Source organism: Colletotrichum godetiae, assembly GCF_030913485.1.
Source record: "Colletotrichum godetiae strain CBS 193.32 chromosome Unknown BDP55scaffold_7, whole genome shotgun sequence".
Taxonomy (NCBI): domain Eukaryota; kingdom Fungi; phylum Ascomycota; class Sordariomycetes; order Glomerellales; family Glomerellaceae; genus Colletotrichum; species Colletotrichum godetiae.
Window position 1 is genome coordinate 828,658 of NW_026851255.1, and position 17,724 is coordinate 846,381.

The 17,724-nt window shown below is 55.0% G+C and overlaps 7 protein-coding genes across 7 annotated transcripts; 3 read left to right on the forward strand and 4 right to left on the reverse strand.

Annotated features, from left to right (window-relative positions):
* Positions 1 to 209: 209 nt before the first annotated feature.
* On the forward strand, positions 210 to 1,797 carry BDP55DRAFT_603905 (uncharacterized protein; the record flags this gene model as incomplete). Its single annotated transcript, XM_060571078.1, has 4 exons — positions 210 to 665; positions 714 to 887; positions 947 to 1,285; positions 1,363 to 1,797. Exons 1-4 carry the CDS (start codon positions 477 to 479, stop codon positions 1,795 to 1,797), a joined length of 1,137 nt encoding a protein of 378 aa, XP_060433623.1. The 5' UTR covers positions 210 to 476.
* Positions 1,798 to 2,063: 266 nt separating this feature from the next.
* Positions 2,064 to 4,055, reverse strand: BDP55DRAFT_545240 (prephenate dehydrogenase; the record flags this gene model as incomplete). The annotated part of the gene is made up of 4 exons (XM_060568555.1): positions 2,064 to 3,109; positions 3,218 to 3,329; positions 3,421 to 3,481; positions 3,916 to 4,055. The coding sequence occupies 4 exons, from the start codon at positions 4,053 to 4,055 to the stop codon at positions 2,064 to 2,066; spliced, it is 1,359 nt and encodes a 452-aa protein (XP_060433624.1).
* Positions 4,056 to 4,562: 507 nt separating this feature from the next.
* BDP55DRAFT_725336 (RCC1 domain-containing protein) lies at positions 4,563 to 5,687 on the forward strand (the record flags this gene model as incomplete). Its single annotated transcript, XM_060579002.1, has 1 exon — positions 4,563 to 5,687. One exon carries the CDS (start codon positions 4,563 to 4,565, stop codon positions 5,685 to 5,687), a length of 1,125 nt encoding a protein of 374 aa, XP_060433625.1.
* A 42-nt stretch (positions 5,688 to 5,729) lies between these two features.
* On the reverse strand, positions 5,730 to 7,644 carry BDP55DRAFT_383454 (Rad9-domain-containing protein). Its single transcript, XM_060567176.1, has 6 exons — positions 7,325 to 7,644; positions 7,123 to 7,260; positions 6,918 to 7,065; positions 6,643 to 6,858; positions 5,979 to 6,592; positions 5,730 to 5,916 (listed from the first exon to the last, which is right to left on the reverse strand). The coding sequence occupies exons 1-6, from the start codon at positions 7,436 to 7,438 to the stop codon at positions 5,773 to 5,775; spliced, it is 1,374 nt and encodes a 457-aa protein (XP_060433626.1). The 5' UTR covers positions 7,439 to 7,644; the 3' UTR covers positions 5,730 to 5,772.
* Positions 7,645 to 7,659: 15 nt separating this feature from the next.
* BDP55DRAFT_652075 (uncharacterized protein) lies at positions 7,660 to 8,909 on the reverse strand. Its single transcript, XM_060574099.1, has one exon. The coding sequence runs from the start codon at positions 8,555 to 8,557 to the stop codon at positions 7,784 to 7,786; it is 774 nt and encodes a 257-aa protein (XP_060433627.1). The 5' UTR covers positions 8,558 to 8,909; the 3' UTR covers positions 7,660 to 7,783.
* Positions 8,910 to 11,021: 2,112 nt separating this feature from the next.
* BDP55DRAFT_652078 (alkaline phosphatase) lies at positions 11,022 to 13,309 on the forward strand. Its single transcript, XM_060574100.1, has 3 exons — positions 11,022 to 11,164; positions 11,234 to 12,457; positions 12,528 to 13,309. Exons 2-3 carry the CDS (start codon positions 11,293 to 11,295, stop codon positions 13,106 to 13,108), a joined length of 1,746 nt encoding a protein of 581 aa, XP_060433628.1. The 5' UTR covers positions 11,022 to 11,164; positions 11,234 to 11,292; the 3' UTR covers positions 13,109 to 13,309.
* Positions 13,310 to 16,200: 2,891 nt separating this feature from the next.
* BDP55DRAFT_383487 (uncharacterized protein) lies at positions 16,201 to 17,450 on the reverse strand. Its single transcript, XM_060567177.1, has one exon. The coding sequence runs from the start codon at positions 17,190 to 17,192 to the stop codon at positions 16,569 to 16,571; it is 624 nt and encodes a 207-aa protein (XP_060433629.1). The 5' UTR covers positions 17,193 to 17,450; the 3' UTR covers positions 16,201 to 16,568.
* Between the last annotated feature and the right edge of the window lie 274 nt (positions 17,451 to 17,724).

The following is a 17,724-nucleotide window of genomic DNA, read 5'->3' on the forward strand; positions in this document are numbered from 1 at the left end:
CGAGGCAAGACAACACGACCGTGTTGCTTATCAAAATGGGCGCAGGCTTCATAAGAAGCAGGGCCACGGAAACATAAGGATACAGACACAGCTAACTGCAGGTGATGAAGCAGCGGAAGCTTGAGGTAAATGCGCGACTTCCAGCTCCTATGTGAATCTTAATGATGGCGGCATTCTCATTGACTGTTTCTTCATCTCATGCATCTCACGGTGAATTTTGAGATGAAAGCTGGGTGAATCAGGCGCTCCTTCCTACCGTGACCAGCAGCCGCACCTTCCTCCCAAGTGCAATCACCCACATGAGCTCTCCCAGGCCTTAAACACACTCAGTGCAGAGCCAGGTTCACCTCCTACGACACCTTACTCCATAAACGCCACACCTAGGCCTAGGAGTATCTTCTGAACATCCATACTCAACATCGGGCGGCTATCTCCTCGAGAATTCTGTGCCGCGACTTGGGCTGCCCGATATCAATATGGCACCCCAGCCAACACACCGCCTGGCGCGTCCCTACGGCGCTTGTACACACGTCACAATGGTTCGAGTGTACAGCTACATCCTCAGATGCGATTCTTGTGGTAACTACGGTCACTTCGGATGGTTGTACCGGTGTAGCCAAGACCAGGAGGAAATCTTGCGCAACTCCATCTCAAATGGCGAAGAGGTTAGCATTGCGCAGCATTGTTGTACGGATATGGCACTGACATTGCAGGTCACCTTTGACGATATCGGTAAGCAGTTGATCACTGCTGTCCAGCCAAGGAACCGCGGTCCAGAGAAACGATCAGGGAACGCCGCCAGCTTTCTCGAGGAGATGCCCCCGAGGGATATCACGACCACCTACACGACCGACCAGCTCATGACCATCTTCAACCAACGCAAACACGTACGTCGAACTATTACAAACGAATCTATGCACATACTGATTACTTTGCTTCCATCTAGCTCGGAGACGTCCTTCGTCGAGAATCATTTCGAATGAAGCCGTCACCTACCCAAGGACACGACGGCACGCATTCGTCTAGCACCTACGACTTGGACGATATTCTAGAGACCAACATGTCCGCTCCTTGGGTGCCCAAGTCGAAAGACGAGTGCCAATACAAGATCTGCTCCTATTGTCGCCCCGGCGGAGCAGACCGAGCATATATCAGTCTGGATGGTATCGCTAAGGGCAACATCCCCGCCACCGCTGCCACCGGATACGGCTTCCACCTCTTTCGCGAGAGGCCGGTGTGTAATTCTCAACTACTTGCGAACATCGGTCTTCGATCATCTTCGGGAGTAAGCAGATTTTCCTTGCTGCCGGCAAGGGCCATACGTTTTCTTGTTTCATGGGCAACTTCTGACATTGTTCCCAGACCTCAACCGGATCCCCTGCATCATCATCTGATACGAGCAGATACATCAGCGATGCTCAGCTAGCGAGCCACTTGGCCTCACAACTTATCGTAACCGGCGCTTCGACACTCGAACCGAGACCAACGACCCCTTACTCCCTTCTCCTCCATCACGGTCACCTGCCTCGATCCCCGGGGACCCCAAACCTCGCCACCCAAATCGAGAAGCCTCCCGAGCCCAATGAAGACGACTCTTCGTGGCAGGATACCACGGCTTCAACCATGAGCCTTGCAGCCGGCGTCGGTGGCCATATCGGCGACGTCACCACGGAGATGGAGCGACAAGCGGAGGAGCAGGGAAGTTTCCTCGCCCAGCCTCTCTCCGTCGCGAACGGTGTGTCCGTCTTGGAAGAGAGCATCGAGATGCATGAGCCGGACTTGGTCACCCAGGTTTAAGAGAGAGGCATGGCGAAAGGAGTAGCGGCGCTGTGGCCAGTGGCGTTGGTTCATGACGGCGTTGGATTGCACAAAAGGATCCCCCCCGGGTGCGAACAGGAATTGTCTGCATTATTCTCCGGTACGGCATATACCCCTATAGAGAGGTGGACAGTAGACAAGTCTAGGACGAGCCAAGCGTCTCAAGGCTCTGCCAATCAGATCAAAAGAAAATCATCCATCATAACTGCATTCATGAAATTCTATCTCCAATCCCAAACCACACTTCAAACCTTGGTGCTCTCCAGCACAGCCTTCATCATGGCATTGCCCACAGCCACAGCATCCTTGAACCGCGGCTGGAAGAACTGCTGCGTCGTCTCGAACCGGTTCTTCCACGTCTCAAAGTGGCCCAGCGAAACGCACTCGGCCCACCCCCTCGCCGCGAAGGTGAACTCGAGATCGTCGGAGCGATACGTGTGGTCCTCCACCGCCGTCCGCAGCGCGTCGTCGAGCAGCTCCCGGCTGCGGAAGAGGTGCTCCGCGACGCCGAGCCACAGCCGGAACAGCGGCGTCGAGCAAATCATATGGTCGTAGGGTACGATGCCCAGCTGCGCCCAGCAGTCTACCATAGCCAGCAGGCTGAGGTGGTTGTTTGCGCGCTGCGGCTCCGTCTGGTCTTCTTTTTTCCCGAGGGAGAAGCGTTCCAGCAGGTCCGGGTTCAGCAGGGGGCGGTCCGCCCACTTGGGGCTGCCGTCGTGGCCGAATACTTTTTCCTTTGCGGCGAGGACGCGGGCACGGAGAGCTTCGGTGTTGCCTTCGAGCATGAGCTTGTACAGGTCCGTGACGGAGCGGGCGAACTGGGAGATCTGCTTGCGGGCCTCGGGGTTGAGGATCGCGAGGCCGGCGTAGACGTGCCATTTCTGGGAGTAGATGCGCAGCATGATGTTGATCTTTACATTCTCCACGCCGCCGACGTAGCGCGACATTTCCCAGGGGAACTGGGTGTTTGCGTGCCAGGCTTTGCCCATGGAGAGGAAGGCGGCGTGGGTGACGGCCTGGGTGTCGGCGGTGATGCGGTCGTGCTCGAGGGCCGTGAGGTGGACGTGCTTGGAGCCGAGGACGGAGAGGACGGTCTCGACTTTTGCGACGGCGGACGGGGCGGCGCGGTGGCCTATGATGACGAGGGGTTGGTTGCGCGGATCGACGTTGGGGCCGTGGAGGGAGTGGCAGGAGACGATCTCGACGTCGGTGGGGAGGTGACGTTCAAAGGCTGTGATCTCGGGGGCCTTGCAGGAGGTTTGGCCGCCTACGATGGCGCCGAGCTTGGTTGCTAGAGACGGGCATGATGGTTAGACGATGATGATCCTCTTGTGGAAGAAAGGTAGGCTCAGTGACTGGAGGCAGAGGTGGCAAGAGGCGTTGGAGGGAAAGGTCATACATGGTCCATACTGGGCGATCACACGGTCAATGGCGGCAGCTTCAACGCTGTAAATGATGTAGTCGCTGGCGCGGGAGACGTAGTGGCCATTTCGGCAGATTTGTACATTGTTCTATCAAGAAACTGCTCAGCCGGGGTTGAACACCGAGGGGTTCCCACGCTAGAAAGCGCGCGGCAGGGCAGGTCTGGTGGCATTCCCATACATTTCCAGAGAACTCTTCTTTCAGGCTCTCGTACTTTTCTTCCTGGTCACAAGCCATGATCCTGCCGACACCCGGGACGTCAGCTATTGCTTCCCCTATCCTCGCTGTTCCTCCTCTTCTGTCCAGTATAGCGCAGACTGTACTGTTGTTATAGCAATGATAGGGCATGAAGCTATTGCAGGTTCCTGGAAAGCTTTGTTAGCTTCGCTATTCTCCAAGCAAGAGTCGTTAAAAGAACAGAATGATGGTGAAGGTTCAGACAGGTAAAGTTTAAGGTAGCTAGGTGTATCATCATGGAAGGCCCTCAGCGGTACCCGGGGCCAGAATGGTTACCCGAGAATGCCATGGGCGATACTCTAGCCAAATGCGCTCTTGTCATCATGACCAATGGGGGGATATGATGGTAAAGGAGGATGAGAAAAGGAAGAGAGAAAAGAGCTTACCAGAAGAACCGAATAGCGCAGAGGCCCGGCTGGGGAATGAATAAATACTCACTTCCATCCAGCGGCAGAGAGCCTCTGCGCGTACATCTTCCCCATGTCTCCCATACCAATCAGGCCGACCACGAAATTTTCCATTCCGGCGGGGATGGCTGCGGCGGCCTGTGGTGAAGGGAGAGCAGAAGGAGATGCCATCGTGCTGTCGCGTAGTATGCGCTTTCTCTGTCAGGATAGAAATTTTCTCTTTCCCCCGGTGAATCTGAGCTTCTGTTTGGAGTGGCTGCAAAAGGTTTCTACTCGGAGTCAAAACCTCTCACATCCTCACAAGCGGCGGGAAAAGAAAACTCTGCATTAGTCGAGAGAATCGAGTCCGCGACGCTGTCTGCAAGCTGTGTTGTGCGGGAGTGTTGTGATGCGGATGATGAGAAAAAAAAAAGTTGACGGTTCAAGTTCCGCTTTTTGATCTTCGCGGCGCCCGCCTGGGCGGATCCATTGGCGGAGGCGCGGGAAAGATTGGCCGAAAGGCCCCTCCACCGTCCTGCTTAGGTGCATACGAGAAACTGGTGGGGGACGAATTTGCTTACTACGATATTTCGCGGGGGTCCACCAAAGCTCCGAAGCTCAGGTCGACGAGAGAGAGCTCATCCCGCCCCGTATGAAAGCGATAATCAGAATCGACAGATCAAGACATAATTTCCCAACATGTCTGTGCTCTTCGCTGTTGGTTCCAACGGATCAGGCCAACTCGGAATAGGCCACAAAGAAGACGTATCCGTCCCCAAACAAGCCATATTCTTCCCAGAGAACACCGAATCGCCAGTCATCAAAATCGCAGCAGGCGGAAACCACACCCTTCTCCTCACGAATTCAGGACAACTCTGGTGGAGTGGCGACGCGACCAGCGGTGCATGCGGTCTCACATCAGCAGTAGAGACCGACGAGCCCGTGTTCCAAAAAGTCCAGCTCAGCAAGGATGAAGCAAATGCCCCCGCAGCCACCACCACCACCACGGCAACAACGACAACACCAGTCCTGATCGCAGCAACCTGGGAAGCTTCCTTTGTCGTCCAGCAGGACGCGGATGGAAAGAAGACCAAGATCTCCAGCTTCGGCGCCGGCCAAAAGGGTGAGCTGGGCCTCGGGGAACTCCTCGTCCGTTCGCCGTCCGCCACTCTCTTCAAGGAATTCCCTCCAGCCGGGACTGAGATCGTGGACCTGGCGGCGTGTATGGGTCACGCCGTGGCGGTCCTGAACAACGGCGACGCCTACGCTTGGGGCAATGTGCGTAAAGGGCAAGGTGGAATCCCAGAGGCGGTCGTCTACTCGCCGAGGAAGATTGAGAGTGTCAACTTCAAAGTTGAGAGGGCAGTCTGCGGGAAGGACTTTACGTGCCTGTTTGGAGCACCGGACTCGGGAAAACTGCTCGTCCTGGGGTCTGATAAATGGAATACCAAGTCCTCCGCACCTAGTTCCGCACCAGAGTGGGCAGATGTGGGCGCTAGCTGGGGTAATATCTACGTCTTGAAGAAGGACGGCGAGCTCTTGGCGTGGGGGAGAGACGACCATGGACAGCTCCCGCCGCCGAGCCTACCCAGATTATCAAAGATTGCCATTGGCAGCGAACACGTCATTGCATTCACGGAGACGGGCGATGTGCTCGCTTGGGGATGGGGAGAGCACGGCAACTGCGGTCCGCAAGTTGAGAACAACGATGTCAAGGGGCGATGGAATGTCATTGCATCGTCAAAATTTATTCCCCCCGGTTCTAACATTACGGGTATCGGCGCGGGCTGCGCGACTAGCTGGGTGACTATCATCACCGGTTGAGCAAATGGTGCAAACACGGTTCAGCCGGCTGGCTATCTGAACTCGAAACGGCAGCAACATCATCCCCCCCATCCATTTTAACAAATCACGGGCCTTGATAGAACAGGCCCAGGCGCCTAACATCGTCAAGGCGCTGCGTGGGCTCCAATCCTGCGCTACTGGCTGGAGTCGGGTCGAAGTCGGCATTATCCTCAGCGACGTTGCGATCAAGATGCATGGAAGACGCGGTCTGCAGAGAAATGTGCGTTAAGATCATGGCCCTAGGTAGAGTGATTGGCCAGGGAGACTTACAGGTTGATTACTATGATCCCACCCAAGTCTTGCATCCAAGTCTGGATCATCGTCCTCTTCGTACCTGACAGGCTCCCACGCTTGTTCGTCCTGGTCATCCACGAAAAGGCTTTGGGAAGCAATTGTTGGGGGAGGCGGTCGCTGTGACGGCCGCAAATCGAAGAGGGAAGTTCGCGCGGCAATTCCACTCCGTGATGCAGACGCCGACAGCGGTGGAGGCGGCATGCTCTGCGCGGGTGGCTTCTCCTGGGGCTGCGGAGTCTCAGACGGCGCGGTACTTTGTCTTCTAGACGCGGCTTCAAGCTGCTGTTGCGGCGCTGCTTGAGCTCCCTTCGCCTTGCCCTTCTTCGTCTTCTGGGCCGGGTTGCCCTTCTCGCCGACTGTCATCAGCAGGAACTCGCAACTTATGCCGTCGCCGGGATAGGTGAACAGTATCGGGCGCGCCGGGTTGGAGTACCGAGCGGAGATGTGGTTGCCGGTGATGCCGGCATGCTGGATGATGGCTCGGAAGTCCTTGACGCTGATAACGATGCGGAGCTTATCCTCGACTTCTATATCTTCAAACTCGTCTACTTCGATGGCGATTGATGTGTGTAGTGGTTTCTTGAGGACCTCTGCGTCTTATATTAGTATTAATAGACACCCAAGGAGGTTAAAAGCCAACCGTCTCCATTTGTCGTCTTCTCCGTGAAGCATGTGAAGTTGACATGTTCGCCGTCCGAATTAATGTCCAGAAGCTCGACTCCAGGACCAAAGTGTTCCATTAATTGCCTCAAAGTCCGAGACGGGATGGTCCAATGGTGGATCGCTTCATCGCGGTCGAATTTGGCGTGCACTGGCACGGCAACCTCGAACGGCAGTCGATGTGTAGATGTGACACCTGCGTCATGGATCAGTGGTTGTTTCCGAGTCGTGCCAATCCAAGATTGAGAAATGTACCATTCCGGAATACTAGCTTCACAATGAAGCGACTCTTGACACCCGGGCCGTCCTCAATAGCGACATCACAACGATCGATCGTGCTCTCCTTCTCGCGATCACGCTGCGGATCGCCACCTGCGCGGCTTCTGAAGATGGAGGCAAGCGACTATAGAACAATGAGGCTCTGGCGACATACATGTCAAAGCATCAAGGGGTATCATACCCTGATGTACAAAGTGCAGTAAAACTTGTCCCGGTACTGCGCACTCCCCTCGAACTGGTAGCGGGAGCAGAAGCGATTGGTGGTGAATGTGAAGCAGGAGTAAGCAGACTTGGATGCATTGAGTGCGGTGAGGACCATCTGCATGTAAATCGGTCAATATCCAGGTCAGTGACTTGCAGCGCTTAGACGGTAGATGACTGACCTTGTCCTTCTTGGCTTCTAGGGAGACCTCATCGCTGAATTTGTTCAGGCAGGCGAGGACGTCGCGGAAGGCGGCGACAGCGTCCTCGCTTAGCGTGAAGTTGAGTACAGCCATCTTTTCACCGCAGGGTCCGAGGTCGATTTCATGAAGTCATCGGAGCTATAGGCATGGGTGTCGAGTCGGATCTTGGTTCACTGCCTTAAGGTTGCTTCGATGAGAGAGGGGCGGTCGTCATAGACGAAGCGCGTCGGGGCGCGTAAAGTGGTCGTCGGGGCACCTAAGTACTGCGGGGCGCCCCAAGAACGTAACTTCCCCAAGAAATACATCGAACGAAGCAGGTACGGCACACCTCATAACAGCTGCTCTTACGCCTTGACTCAACCTCACCTCATGCTTCATCTCGGCACTTACTGTGAACTCATGATTTATTCAACTACTGACTTACCCCATTGATTCGAATCAATGAATGGGACTCCAAGCAATGTGCATGCCCATATTCTCTATCAAACCTGTCCATGGCTCATACGGCCCGGAGCCCCTCAGACGCTGCAGCCCCCCAGCTGGGCCCCTGATGTCAGCCCAAATATTCACAAACATGCGATCCTCGTCAGCCTCGTTGTCGTTGCCTCGCCAGATGTCTCCCCTTAAGTATACTACCAGGGACTTCAGCATCCTCTGAAGGATTACCGTCGCCGGGTCGTTAGGGACAGAGAATCCGTCGTCCCTGACCCCTGATCCCCAGTACCGAGACTGCCGGTCTTGTGCAGGTAAGCTTAACCTGAAGCCTCCAGGGCGCTGATGGCACTTCAAGCAGTCGACCCAGTAGAGTATTTCGCGCGCCGAGAACATGGTGTGGCCTAGTACTGTCAGGCCAGTGAGGTGTTTGAAGCTCTCGAGAGCGCGGAGCGTCCAGGTCGAATTCTCCTCTTCTCGAACAACAGAGGAAAGAGTTTCGAGCCTCGACACATGTTTTGCAATTTTCTCGAGCTCACTGCAGTCTAGATAAGAATATGTGTGCAAGCGCAAGTCCCGAAGACACGGCATGGCTGTCACTGCTTTCATGACGAGCTTGCCGCGTTCTCGACTCATATTAGGGTCGATGAGGCCTTCGTCGGAGCACTCGGCTAGAAATAGATACTCGAGCTGCTGTGTCACGAATTTTTTTGTAAAAGTCTTCGGAGCATCCTGTCGAGAAAATATGCAACCTGCAAAGACGTAAGTGGGGAAGAGCATCAGCGACTGCGGGAACGAGGTCCGGAAAGCGGAAGAGATGGAGACTCCGAAGAGCCTGTAAAAATTTCAACCAGCCTGCTACCTTGCTGCGGTTCCTTCTGCCCAGCGTTTGAATCTCAAACGATTCGTAAGGGACGGCCGGAAGTTGAAGCTGAGTGTCAGTGATGTCAAGTTTGTCAGCTCGAAAAGTCGATAGATCTCGAAAGGAGGGCGAACTAGATTGTTCAAAGTTAGCTTCTGTAGATTAGTCTGCTGCACAAATGCTTCTACAGTTAGCAGCTGAATTTTATTGAGGGAGCAGTGGAAAGAGCGCAGCTGGTTCGGCTGCAAATTCGAGACAAAGTCTGCAAAGGAAGAGACATTCGAGTCATCGGCCTGTACCACTAACAGCTTTGTCAACACCGGCAGATAGCTTGTGATCATTGCGGCGGCGGACTAATCCAAGTCATCAAGAAAGACGAGGGAGAGCCTTTCCAACCTCCGAAAGAGATGGATGACGGGCTGGACGTTCACCCACCAGCCTGCCGTCAAGCTCTTGATCATGACGTGCAAGCCTTGTGTCTCAGACGTAGAACATATCTTGCGGAGGAGACGATCGGTGAAGCACCCGATGTTTGGGGACTTGGTACAGATGTGGTTCGCCGCAACGATGCTTCGATCAATCGTGGAACCGAGGTTCTGCTGGGCATTCTGCTGGGCAGCCTCACGGTTCTCAGTAATGAACTCCTCGTCGAGGAAGGCTCTGCACCCATGGGTTGAGAGGTGGTTGAGAAATTCTAGATGGCGTATGTAGAGCAGGTATGGGTGGTACGTAGCAGAAAACATCGCATCGTCTAGGTCTAGGGGCTCTATGCTTAGCGGCACGTCGGTAGACAGAGTCTCCCAAACACTATCCGCAGCCTCCCCGCCCCAAGATTCAGCAGGGCAAAACTACGCGCTATTATCTAGTAAATGAACAGTTCTCTGATGGGGAGGATGGATGTCGTCGGGCTGACGATGTATCTCCATTTTCATTCCAAGGTTCTTTGCTTACCTATAGAGTTGTCGAGAAGCCACATCAGACAGTTTCCTATTGAGAAGAGCGCAATTTGCCAGAGTGGCATGGTCTCCTCACAGAGCAAGCTCCTCAAAGACATTGTGCCAGATGTCAATATGGAGGACTGGCTTGACTGTAGTCAATGATATCGCTGGAACACTGGAATCTGCATTCATGGTAGCGTGAAGTCGTAGTGTCTTTGAGTGATGATGGAATGTTATGAATTCGCTTGATAGACCAAGACCTGATAGTATTTGCTGAGCTGTGAGGCTCTGAAATAGGTTGAACTAAGCACAACGCATAGTCACCGAGGTTTGTGACTCTATTCTTCATACAAAGTTTGTGACACACCGAAAGGGACAATGCCAACAGAAAGCCGCCAAACAATTTGAGTTCGAAAACATTTACGGTCATAGAGATTGATTTTGTTGATATCCGGGATACTTACTTCTCACTCTTAGCTCAGAGGGAGGTGCCACACGATCGGCACGGGTGGGAGGAACATGTTTCCAGCTTCATCTCTCCCCATCACATCCGTGCTGGTTTTATGTGAACCAGAAATCAGTTTGAATAGCCAGTTGAAGAAGGCGTATGGTGCCTTATGTAAAAGTAGACTAAACCTTCATCAATCTAATTGGTGGACACTCGCCACACGGTGAGAGAGATGATCAGAGACACCCGCAACAAGGTTTCATCGGGCCCCAAACATCAAACCACGAAAATGCCGTGTGAATCAGACAAAAGCTCCTTTATCCATCCCCCGATATTTACGACCCAATGAGCTATCGATAATGACCAACGGCAGCTAGTTGATCCTAACCACGTTTGGGATCCCGAGCTTGCAAATGTAGTGTATCCCCCAACCTTTCCCCGCAGATGCTCGCCCACCTGATCGCGTCTAAGCCAACGACAAGCAGTCCAGCTGACAGCGCGGGCGAGACCCTTGGAGATCAAGTTTGTGTGAGGCTCAGCCCAGACCGCAACGCGGGACCAATCTCCAAGCTCGCAAAAGTTATCCAATGTGTCTGTCCAACGTAAGGTGCTAAGGTTCTGTGGGTGAGATGGCACCTGTGACCACGGGATGACAAGGCGGGCGTGATGTCACAGCACATGGCCGGAATGGTGGGGTCCCCTGGGAGGGAGGAGCCACTCAACCATTCACATCTCTCACAGATACTCCAAACGATCCCCCAAAGCTCCAAATGAGCGCGTCGGGATTGGTACGATGCGGTGAAGCCCTGCAGCGAAGAACGAGACCGTGACCCATTTCCCGAATTGGACAGTCAGACACCACTGGAGCTATTCCCCCAAGGTCATCAAGGTCGTCAAGGTTATCTACGGCTATCGTGCTGCAGGCAGGGCACGGAACTTGGAAGAGATAGCGGAGGGGCTGCCTTGCTCGGTTCCGTCATCTGAAAAAGGAACCCAGCCCCCCCGTCACTTACCTCAGGTACCCGACCTTATCAACCTGGACAAGAGTCAGCTCCCAACCCATCCCGGCTTCACCTGCGACAGGAACTGAAGCGACGCGAAATCCCTACCCTGCTTGCGTTTGCCACGCAATAGAGGACCTAGAGACGTTTCCAAGATGGTAAGCACAAACTTTCCCCAAACTCACTTCTATCAATCGAGAAACATACCGCGGTCGCCAAAACACCTTGGAGCTTAAATCGCAAACTGGGAGTGAGTGTTGAAAACCATGCCTAACACCGCAAACGCGCAGTCCTCCGAACGGACACCCCTCATCAACGACCGCCGCGACGGCGAAGACAGCGACGACTCCTCCCGCACTCCCCCGGGCTCTTCGCGCCTCCGCGAAATCGTCCTCTTCGCCTGGGCCCTCCTCGCCACAGCAGCCCTCATCGTCCTGGCAGTATGGACCCAGCACCGGAGCTCGACAAAGTTCCCAACGCCGTCTGAGGGCAAGCGCAACCTCATCTTCATGGTCTCGGACGGCATGGGCCCGGCCTCCCTCTCCCTGACGCGCAGCTTCCGCCAGCACGTCGAGGGCCTCCCCGAAGACGACGTCCTCACCCTCGACAGGCACTTTTGGGGCTCCTCCCGCACCCGCTCCTCAAACTCCCTCGTCACCGACAGCGCCGCCGGCGCCACCGCCTTCTCCTGCGGGAAAAAGAGCTACAACGGCGCCATCTCTGTCCTCCCCGACTATGAGCCCTGCGGCACCGTCCTCGAGGCCGCCAAACGCGCGGGCTTCATGACCGGCCTCGTCGTCACCACCGACATCACAGACGCTACCCCCGCCTGCTTCGCCAGCCACGTCCTCACCCGCGCCATGAACGACGACATCGCCCTCCAGGAGGTCGGCGACGGCCCCCTCGGCCGCGTCGTCGACATCATGCTCGGCGGAGGGCGCTGCCACTTCCTCCCCAACGGCACCGACGGCAGCTGCAGGCTCGACAACACCGACGTCGTGAAAAAGGCCCAGGACGAGTTTGGCTGGACCTACGCCGGCGACCGCGCGGGATTCGACGCCCTCGAGGGCGGCGAAAAGGTCTCGTTCCCGCAGCTCGGCCTCTTTGCCCACTACGATATCCCCTTTGAGATTGACCGCCGCAACATGAGCGACGTCTACCCCAGCCTGAGCGAGATGGCCGCCACGGCCCTGCGCGCCCTCGAAAAGGCCACGGAGAACAGCGACAAGGGCTTCTTCCTCATGATTGAGGGCAGCAGAATCGACCACGCCGGCCACATCAACGACCCCGCCGCTCAGGTCCGGGAGGTCCTCGAGTACGACAAGGCTTTCAAGCTCGTCTCCGACTTTGTCAAGGACAGCAAAACCGAGTCCCTCTTGGTGGCCACTAGCGATCACGAAACCGGTGGCCTCGCTACTGCTCTGCGTAAGTCTCCAACTTTTGTCCAGGCCCTCACAAATAGTATGTCTGCAGCCGGCTAACTCGTGATCAACAGAGGAGCCCGGACACCTACCCGTCTATAACTGGTACCCCAAAGCCCTCGCAAAGGCCTCAGCATCCGCTGAACTGCTCTCCAAGAAATTCCTGCAAAAGATCGCCACCAACAGCGGCAAGACCCAGAACAAGGAGGAGCTCAAGCAATGGGTCAACAAGGAGCTCGTCGTCCCCGGCCTCGGCATCGACAACGCCCACCCAGAGGAACTCCAGGCCCTCGTCGACCACCCCGAGGTGTCCGTCCAGACGTTCGCCGCCATGATCAGCCTGCGCGCCCACATCGGCTGGAGCACACACGGCCACACGGCGCTCGACGTAAACGTCTACAGCACCGGCGGTGAAGAGGCCCAGAAGATCCGCGGCAACATTGAGAACACGGACGTTGGCAAATTCCTTCGCGGGTACCTCAACGTCGACGTTGATGCCATCACCGAGGAGTTGAAGGAGAAGATGAACAAGAAGCAGCTCGGCGCCATGAACCTCCAGCAGGAGCAGATGTCCGCCATGGCCGAGGACCCCAGCAGCTGGAGTCAAAGCCAGAGCTTGGAGTACGCCCACTTGGCGAAGGCCGGAGCTGCCCATGCTTGAGATCTCTTAGCATTGAGAGATGGTAGGCCAGAGTCATCAAGTGGTTGGTTGGGAAGGGGGTATGTGGCATTACTGGAGTTAACGGAAGTATTGATTTTTGAGCATAGGGGCTGATGGCCTTCACTCGCTGGAACACGATCTAATCATAGCAACAAATGCGCAGCTATAGAGCAATGTATACATATCATATCTACCAAGACATCAAAGTCGATTGTTTGCTCGGCGCAACGTGCGTAGTTGAGAGGACCGTCAGCAGGTCCCCGGGGCCCAAGCACGGGAACATCCATACACGCCGTGAGCCATGGTCCCAACGTGGATCAAACTCGACAGTGAACAGGAGGGCGTGATCACGTTCCGTGGAATACTTGTCAACTCGAAAATTGGCCACTGCCCTGCATCAGACTCTTCGGGTGCATGACCCGGGGTCGAGTTCAGCCCTGTCAGGCCGAGTGAATAAAGACGGGTGGCCTGATTCCTACCGCCGCCCTCCGATCTTTTGCGGTAGGTAGATTACATGAGTGATGCTGTCTCTTGATTTCCCTTCCCTCACCTGAGCTGTGTGCATCCAGCCACCGGAGGCAGTTGGAGGGGTCGTATATTTTGGCGGTTGGCTCGCTCGTTCTGTGACATCAAGGAGTCTTCGAAAACTTTGCAGCTAGCCGCAAAATCACCGCGAGACGACAGAAAGTGCGCGGAGGCGGCCGCTTTCGCCTAAACATGAAGGTTCGGATATGTGATACGATTTGTTATTGGCGCAGCAAATGTGATGAACCGTGCTTGGCCCTCTGTAGCCCGATCTCATCAGCCTGGACCAGCCGCTCTTGCTCTTTTGGCTTTACCCCTGCCATCAACATGGGGGGCCATTGTGTATGTTTGTTTGTCAATCGTGCTAGCCGAATGCGAGATGCGAAGGTGGGTAGGTAGGGCCACGCCGATGGCTGCTGTTGGTGGAGAGTTGGGCGAGGGAGAGAAGAGACAAGACCGTTAGCTGTGGGTTTCCTGGCACCCTAGGTACACGATCCATGGTTACTATTGTTTCCGGATCTTCGCTGCATTGACAAAGCAAGGGCCAGAATTGTATGATATAGCCTTGGTGCAGAGCCTCTTTCCTTCGGCCGTATGCCAGGTAGGCGTGATGATGTGATGAAGTGCACTGCAGGTAAGCGGTTGAGCAAGAAAATCTAAACCTTCGAACGGTGGCATTCTTTACCGAGTCTCAATTCCAAGAGTTTCCGGAGTTTTCTCCCTGTTGCGGACGGAGCACTGCATTGAACGTCGCCTCGCCATGCAATTCAACTCTGTCGGTGGAGGGCGATTTCAGCAGCTCCGCGTTCTTTGGCTGGCCTTACGGCCGTTGTTGTCGACAATGGGCGGGGATCGACGTGTCGTCGAAACCTATCATTCGCAGCCAACCGGGGTGCGTTGTCCACGTACAGCCTACCTATGCCTGTATGTGGTTCATCCAACCCGGCTGGCTTTCGGGGACAATGGCGAGTGGCTTGCAAACCCGTTGTCAAAATGGAACACGAACACCCTTTCGTAACCATAACCCTGCTTGCCGGAAATCTCTTAATTGAAGCTCCGTCAGTTACTTGAACAGGCCGGCAGAGTCCGAGATGACCCCTGTCGACGAGGAGGAAATGCGGCATGTGCCTAGACTGCGATCGTGAAAGTTGCTCCGATAGATGCTGCAGTTAAAGGCGTTACGGATAGGCAAGGTATTAGAGGTCAGTAGCTGTCCTTGTGTGACCCAACATCGTTCCCCCTAAGCTCGAGGCTATGGACGCACTATGCCCAGGGAACAAGCATGGAAGGATCGGATAGGAATCCATGTGTGGCCGTATAGTATCTTTAGTCGACAAACAAAGCCGTTGGCGACCGTTCCCTCGGATAGAAGTCCTTTTGTTGGGAGGTTTCATAGATTGACTGTGCGTCTTGACCGGTTGGGCTAAGCCTGGAGGAAATGACGATGAGCCTTGGCGACAGGATGCAATCTGACGGCAAGTAAGGCGGTATCGCCAAAGCTATCAGGCTGCTTAGCATGTGAGATGCATGTGCCAGTGAGCCCCCCGATCGATTTCAACGTAAGCAAGGTGGGTGGTGGTGGCCGTTGCACTGAACAAATCTGCATGCAGCATTTTCGGATGAACGTTAGGCAAGGTAGCCAAGAGGCATGCCAATCCCCGGTTTGCCAACGTAATGCGTCGAAGCTTCTTGCGTCCAGAAGAAGAATGTCCCAAAGTCGGAGACTTGTAATATGTACATTGATCCAGCCAGAGCAGTTTGGCCCGAGCAACGACATGGGTTCTTCTCGTCAGGAATCGTCAGGATTCTAGGAGCAAGCCGAAGAGCGCGGGGAGCGGAGACTGGTAGTGGGCCGAGAGGGCTCCGCGGTCCGTAACTTCATAATGCTGCCCCGCGGGCCATGGATTGCAAACCGAATCTAGTGGCGTTTTCTGCCGGCCGGCGCGCATGTCTTGATTAGGAACATTGTTTGTTTGCACCGAGAGAGGAAACCAACCGGAGCTTGTCATGGGTGTGTGTGGGATCTGGCCTCACAGTGTGTGCATTGCGGACGTGCGAAGTTGGATTCCGATGTGGGAGTTGATACTGTGCCCGCGGACTCGTCTCCATTCCGGGGTGAGGCAGCTCGTGTAAGTCGTCGAGATGCGGGTTCCAGAATCTGGGAGGAAATTTGGCGAAAGACTGAACAAAGTATACATGATTGTCGAGGCAAGAAATGCAAATGAAGTCAGTTTCGCGAGGCATTGACTAAAGGGCAGAGCCCGACAAGGTGTTCAATGCCTGCTCCTGTTACGTCATCCTCCGGTATGTCGCTCTGCTGCGAGGAAGGCGGACCCGGATGCAATGAGGACGGGAAATAGCAATGATCACGAATTGGAACCTTGGTACCCCGAATAACACTCCAACAGGAGCCGTATGTGTAGGGCAACGCTGAAATGCGATGATCCTATAATAAACCCAAAAGGGCACTGCTCACTATGAGTTTTGGACCTTGATGTCCGCCAAACGTGCCTGAACCGCAAAACAAAAAAGCCGCCCTCCCGTAGAATCGCACAGTTTTCAGGAAGAAAGGCACCCTCTGAGAGCCTGAATTCCAAACCTGCGACCAATGCCGCCCCTTCGCACTAGAAACATGGCAAAATGAGGATGAATGTGTCCGAAACGCCCTGGCCGCCGTCCAACGCCCTGATAACATGATTTGTCCCGCCAATCCTACCCTGGCCCATGTCCTTAACCATAACCACTCTCTGCGGGAAGCGAGTCTCTTACAGTTGTCGGCTCGTTACCCTTTTCCTGATCCGTCGCATGTTGAGGGCGGACGCCAGTGACCAGGGCTTTTTGTGGTGCCGAGGCGTGGTCAGTCAGTAGACGCCCATACATGGTCCTCGGATCCATTCGAGGCCGCGAAGCCCGACTCGTCAACCGGGTCGTTCTCCTACATAACCGAAGATGATAGGAGTCGAGCGTCGACATCGTCCATGGGCAGCTCCATGCTTCCACGGGCCTCCATGCCTTGCAACCGCGACTCCATATTCTGGAAACGAGGCTCGTACCCTCCCGCACGATTCTCAAGATTCTCTAGGCGCTTGTTCATCGTGTCAAGAGCTTGTTCGATGCGGACGAAGCCTTGGTTCATGTCGTGGTTGAGGCGATCAATCTTGTTGGTGAAGGAGCGGATCGATTGGGCGAGGGGGGTGTTTTCCTGGCCGGGAGGGGCGGTCGCGATGCGAGGCTCGTGGTTGTGACTGCCCTCCTGAACAGCAAAACGCCACTGGTTTCCCAGCTGGACCTCACAAACGGCCTTTGCGCGCCATGGGCAGTCGACCTTGCGCGTCGATGGGTTGCGCTTCTTAGCGGTGCTGCTGTACTTGACGCCGCCGCGGTCGCAAACCAAGTCGTAGCGGGTAGGCTTGCCATCGCGGTAATTGGAGGCGCGCAGCTTGACAACTCCATATCCCTGGTCTTTTGCGACGCGCTGGACCGATGTTAAAAGGTCTTCGAAGGTCCGGAAGATGCCCTCAGGCGGCGGTAAGAGCGCAGGCGGAGGCGCATTCGACATGACGACGGAGGAGTCCAGCTTGGCGGTTGTGAAGGGTAAGTGGGGGAATGGAATCGGTGGTTGACGGATCCGGGGGAGCGACGGACGCGTCGAGAAATAGAAATGGGGCCGGCGGAGAAATGAAGATGAGGATGGTGCGACAGCTTTTTGTTGGCGATAATACTTCTTTGGGTGAAGGGCTCTCCTCAGAAGGGCTGCTGCTAGTATCTGGTGACGGAACGGCAGGAAACACGGAGAGGTTGGAGTCAGAGAATTCCAATCCGCACGGTCTGAACTAGGTTGGCAGTTAATCCGCTCTCCGGCTAACCTTTTTAGCGAGGGTCAGCATCCAGGATCCAGCTGCAAGTCTAGCGTCCAGGGCTTGGCGTTCGCGTTGCACGTACCTGTCCAGCGTTTGTATTGAGTATCTGGGAGAAGTGTGAGGGATGTTGTTATGGCAATGCACGATTTTTTTTCCTTGCTGGGTTGATGGTGATGGATCATGTGGGGGAATGAGAATGACTGGAGGTCAAGGACATGCGCTTATATGTAT

Excerpts from the sequence above, each read along its gene's own strand:
- BDP55DRAFT_383454 (XM_060567176.1), bottom strand. The coding sequence starts at position 7,438 with ATGGCTGTACTCAACTTCACGCTAAGCGAGGACGCTGTCGCCGCCTTC. Across the intron at positions 7,261-7,324 it reads TAGAAGCCAAGAAGGACAAG|ATGGTCCTCACCGCACTCAA; the intron begins GTCAGTCATCTA and ends ATTTACATGCAG. Across the intron at positions 6,859-6,917 it reads GAAGCTAGTATTCCGGAATG|GTGTCACATCTACACATCGA; the intron begins GTACATTTCTCA and ends TCCATGACGCAG.
- BDP55DRAFT_652075 (XM_060574099.1), bottom strand. The coding sequence starts at position 8,557 with ATGCTCTTCCCCACTTACGTCTTTGCAGGTTGCATATTTTCTCGACAG.
- BDP55DRAFT_652078 (XM_060574100.1), top strand. The coding sequence starts at position 11,293 with ATGCCTAACACCGCAAACGCGCAGTCCTCCGAACGGACACCCCTCATC. Across the intron at positions 12,458-12,527 it reads CGCTACTGCTCTGCGTAAGT|CCGGACACCTACCCGTCTAT; the intron begins CTCCAACTTTTG and ends CAACAGAGGAGC.
- BDP55DRAFT_383487 (XM_060567177.1), bottom strand. The coding sequence starts at position 17,192 with ATGTCGAATGCGCCTCCGCCTGCGCTCTTACCGCCGCCTGAGGGCATC.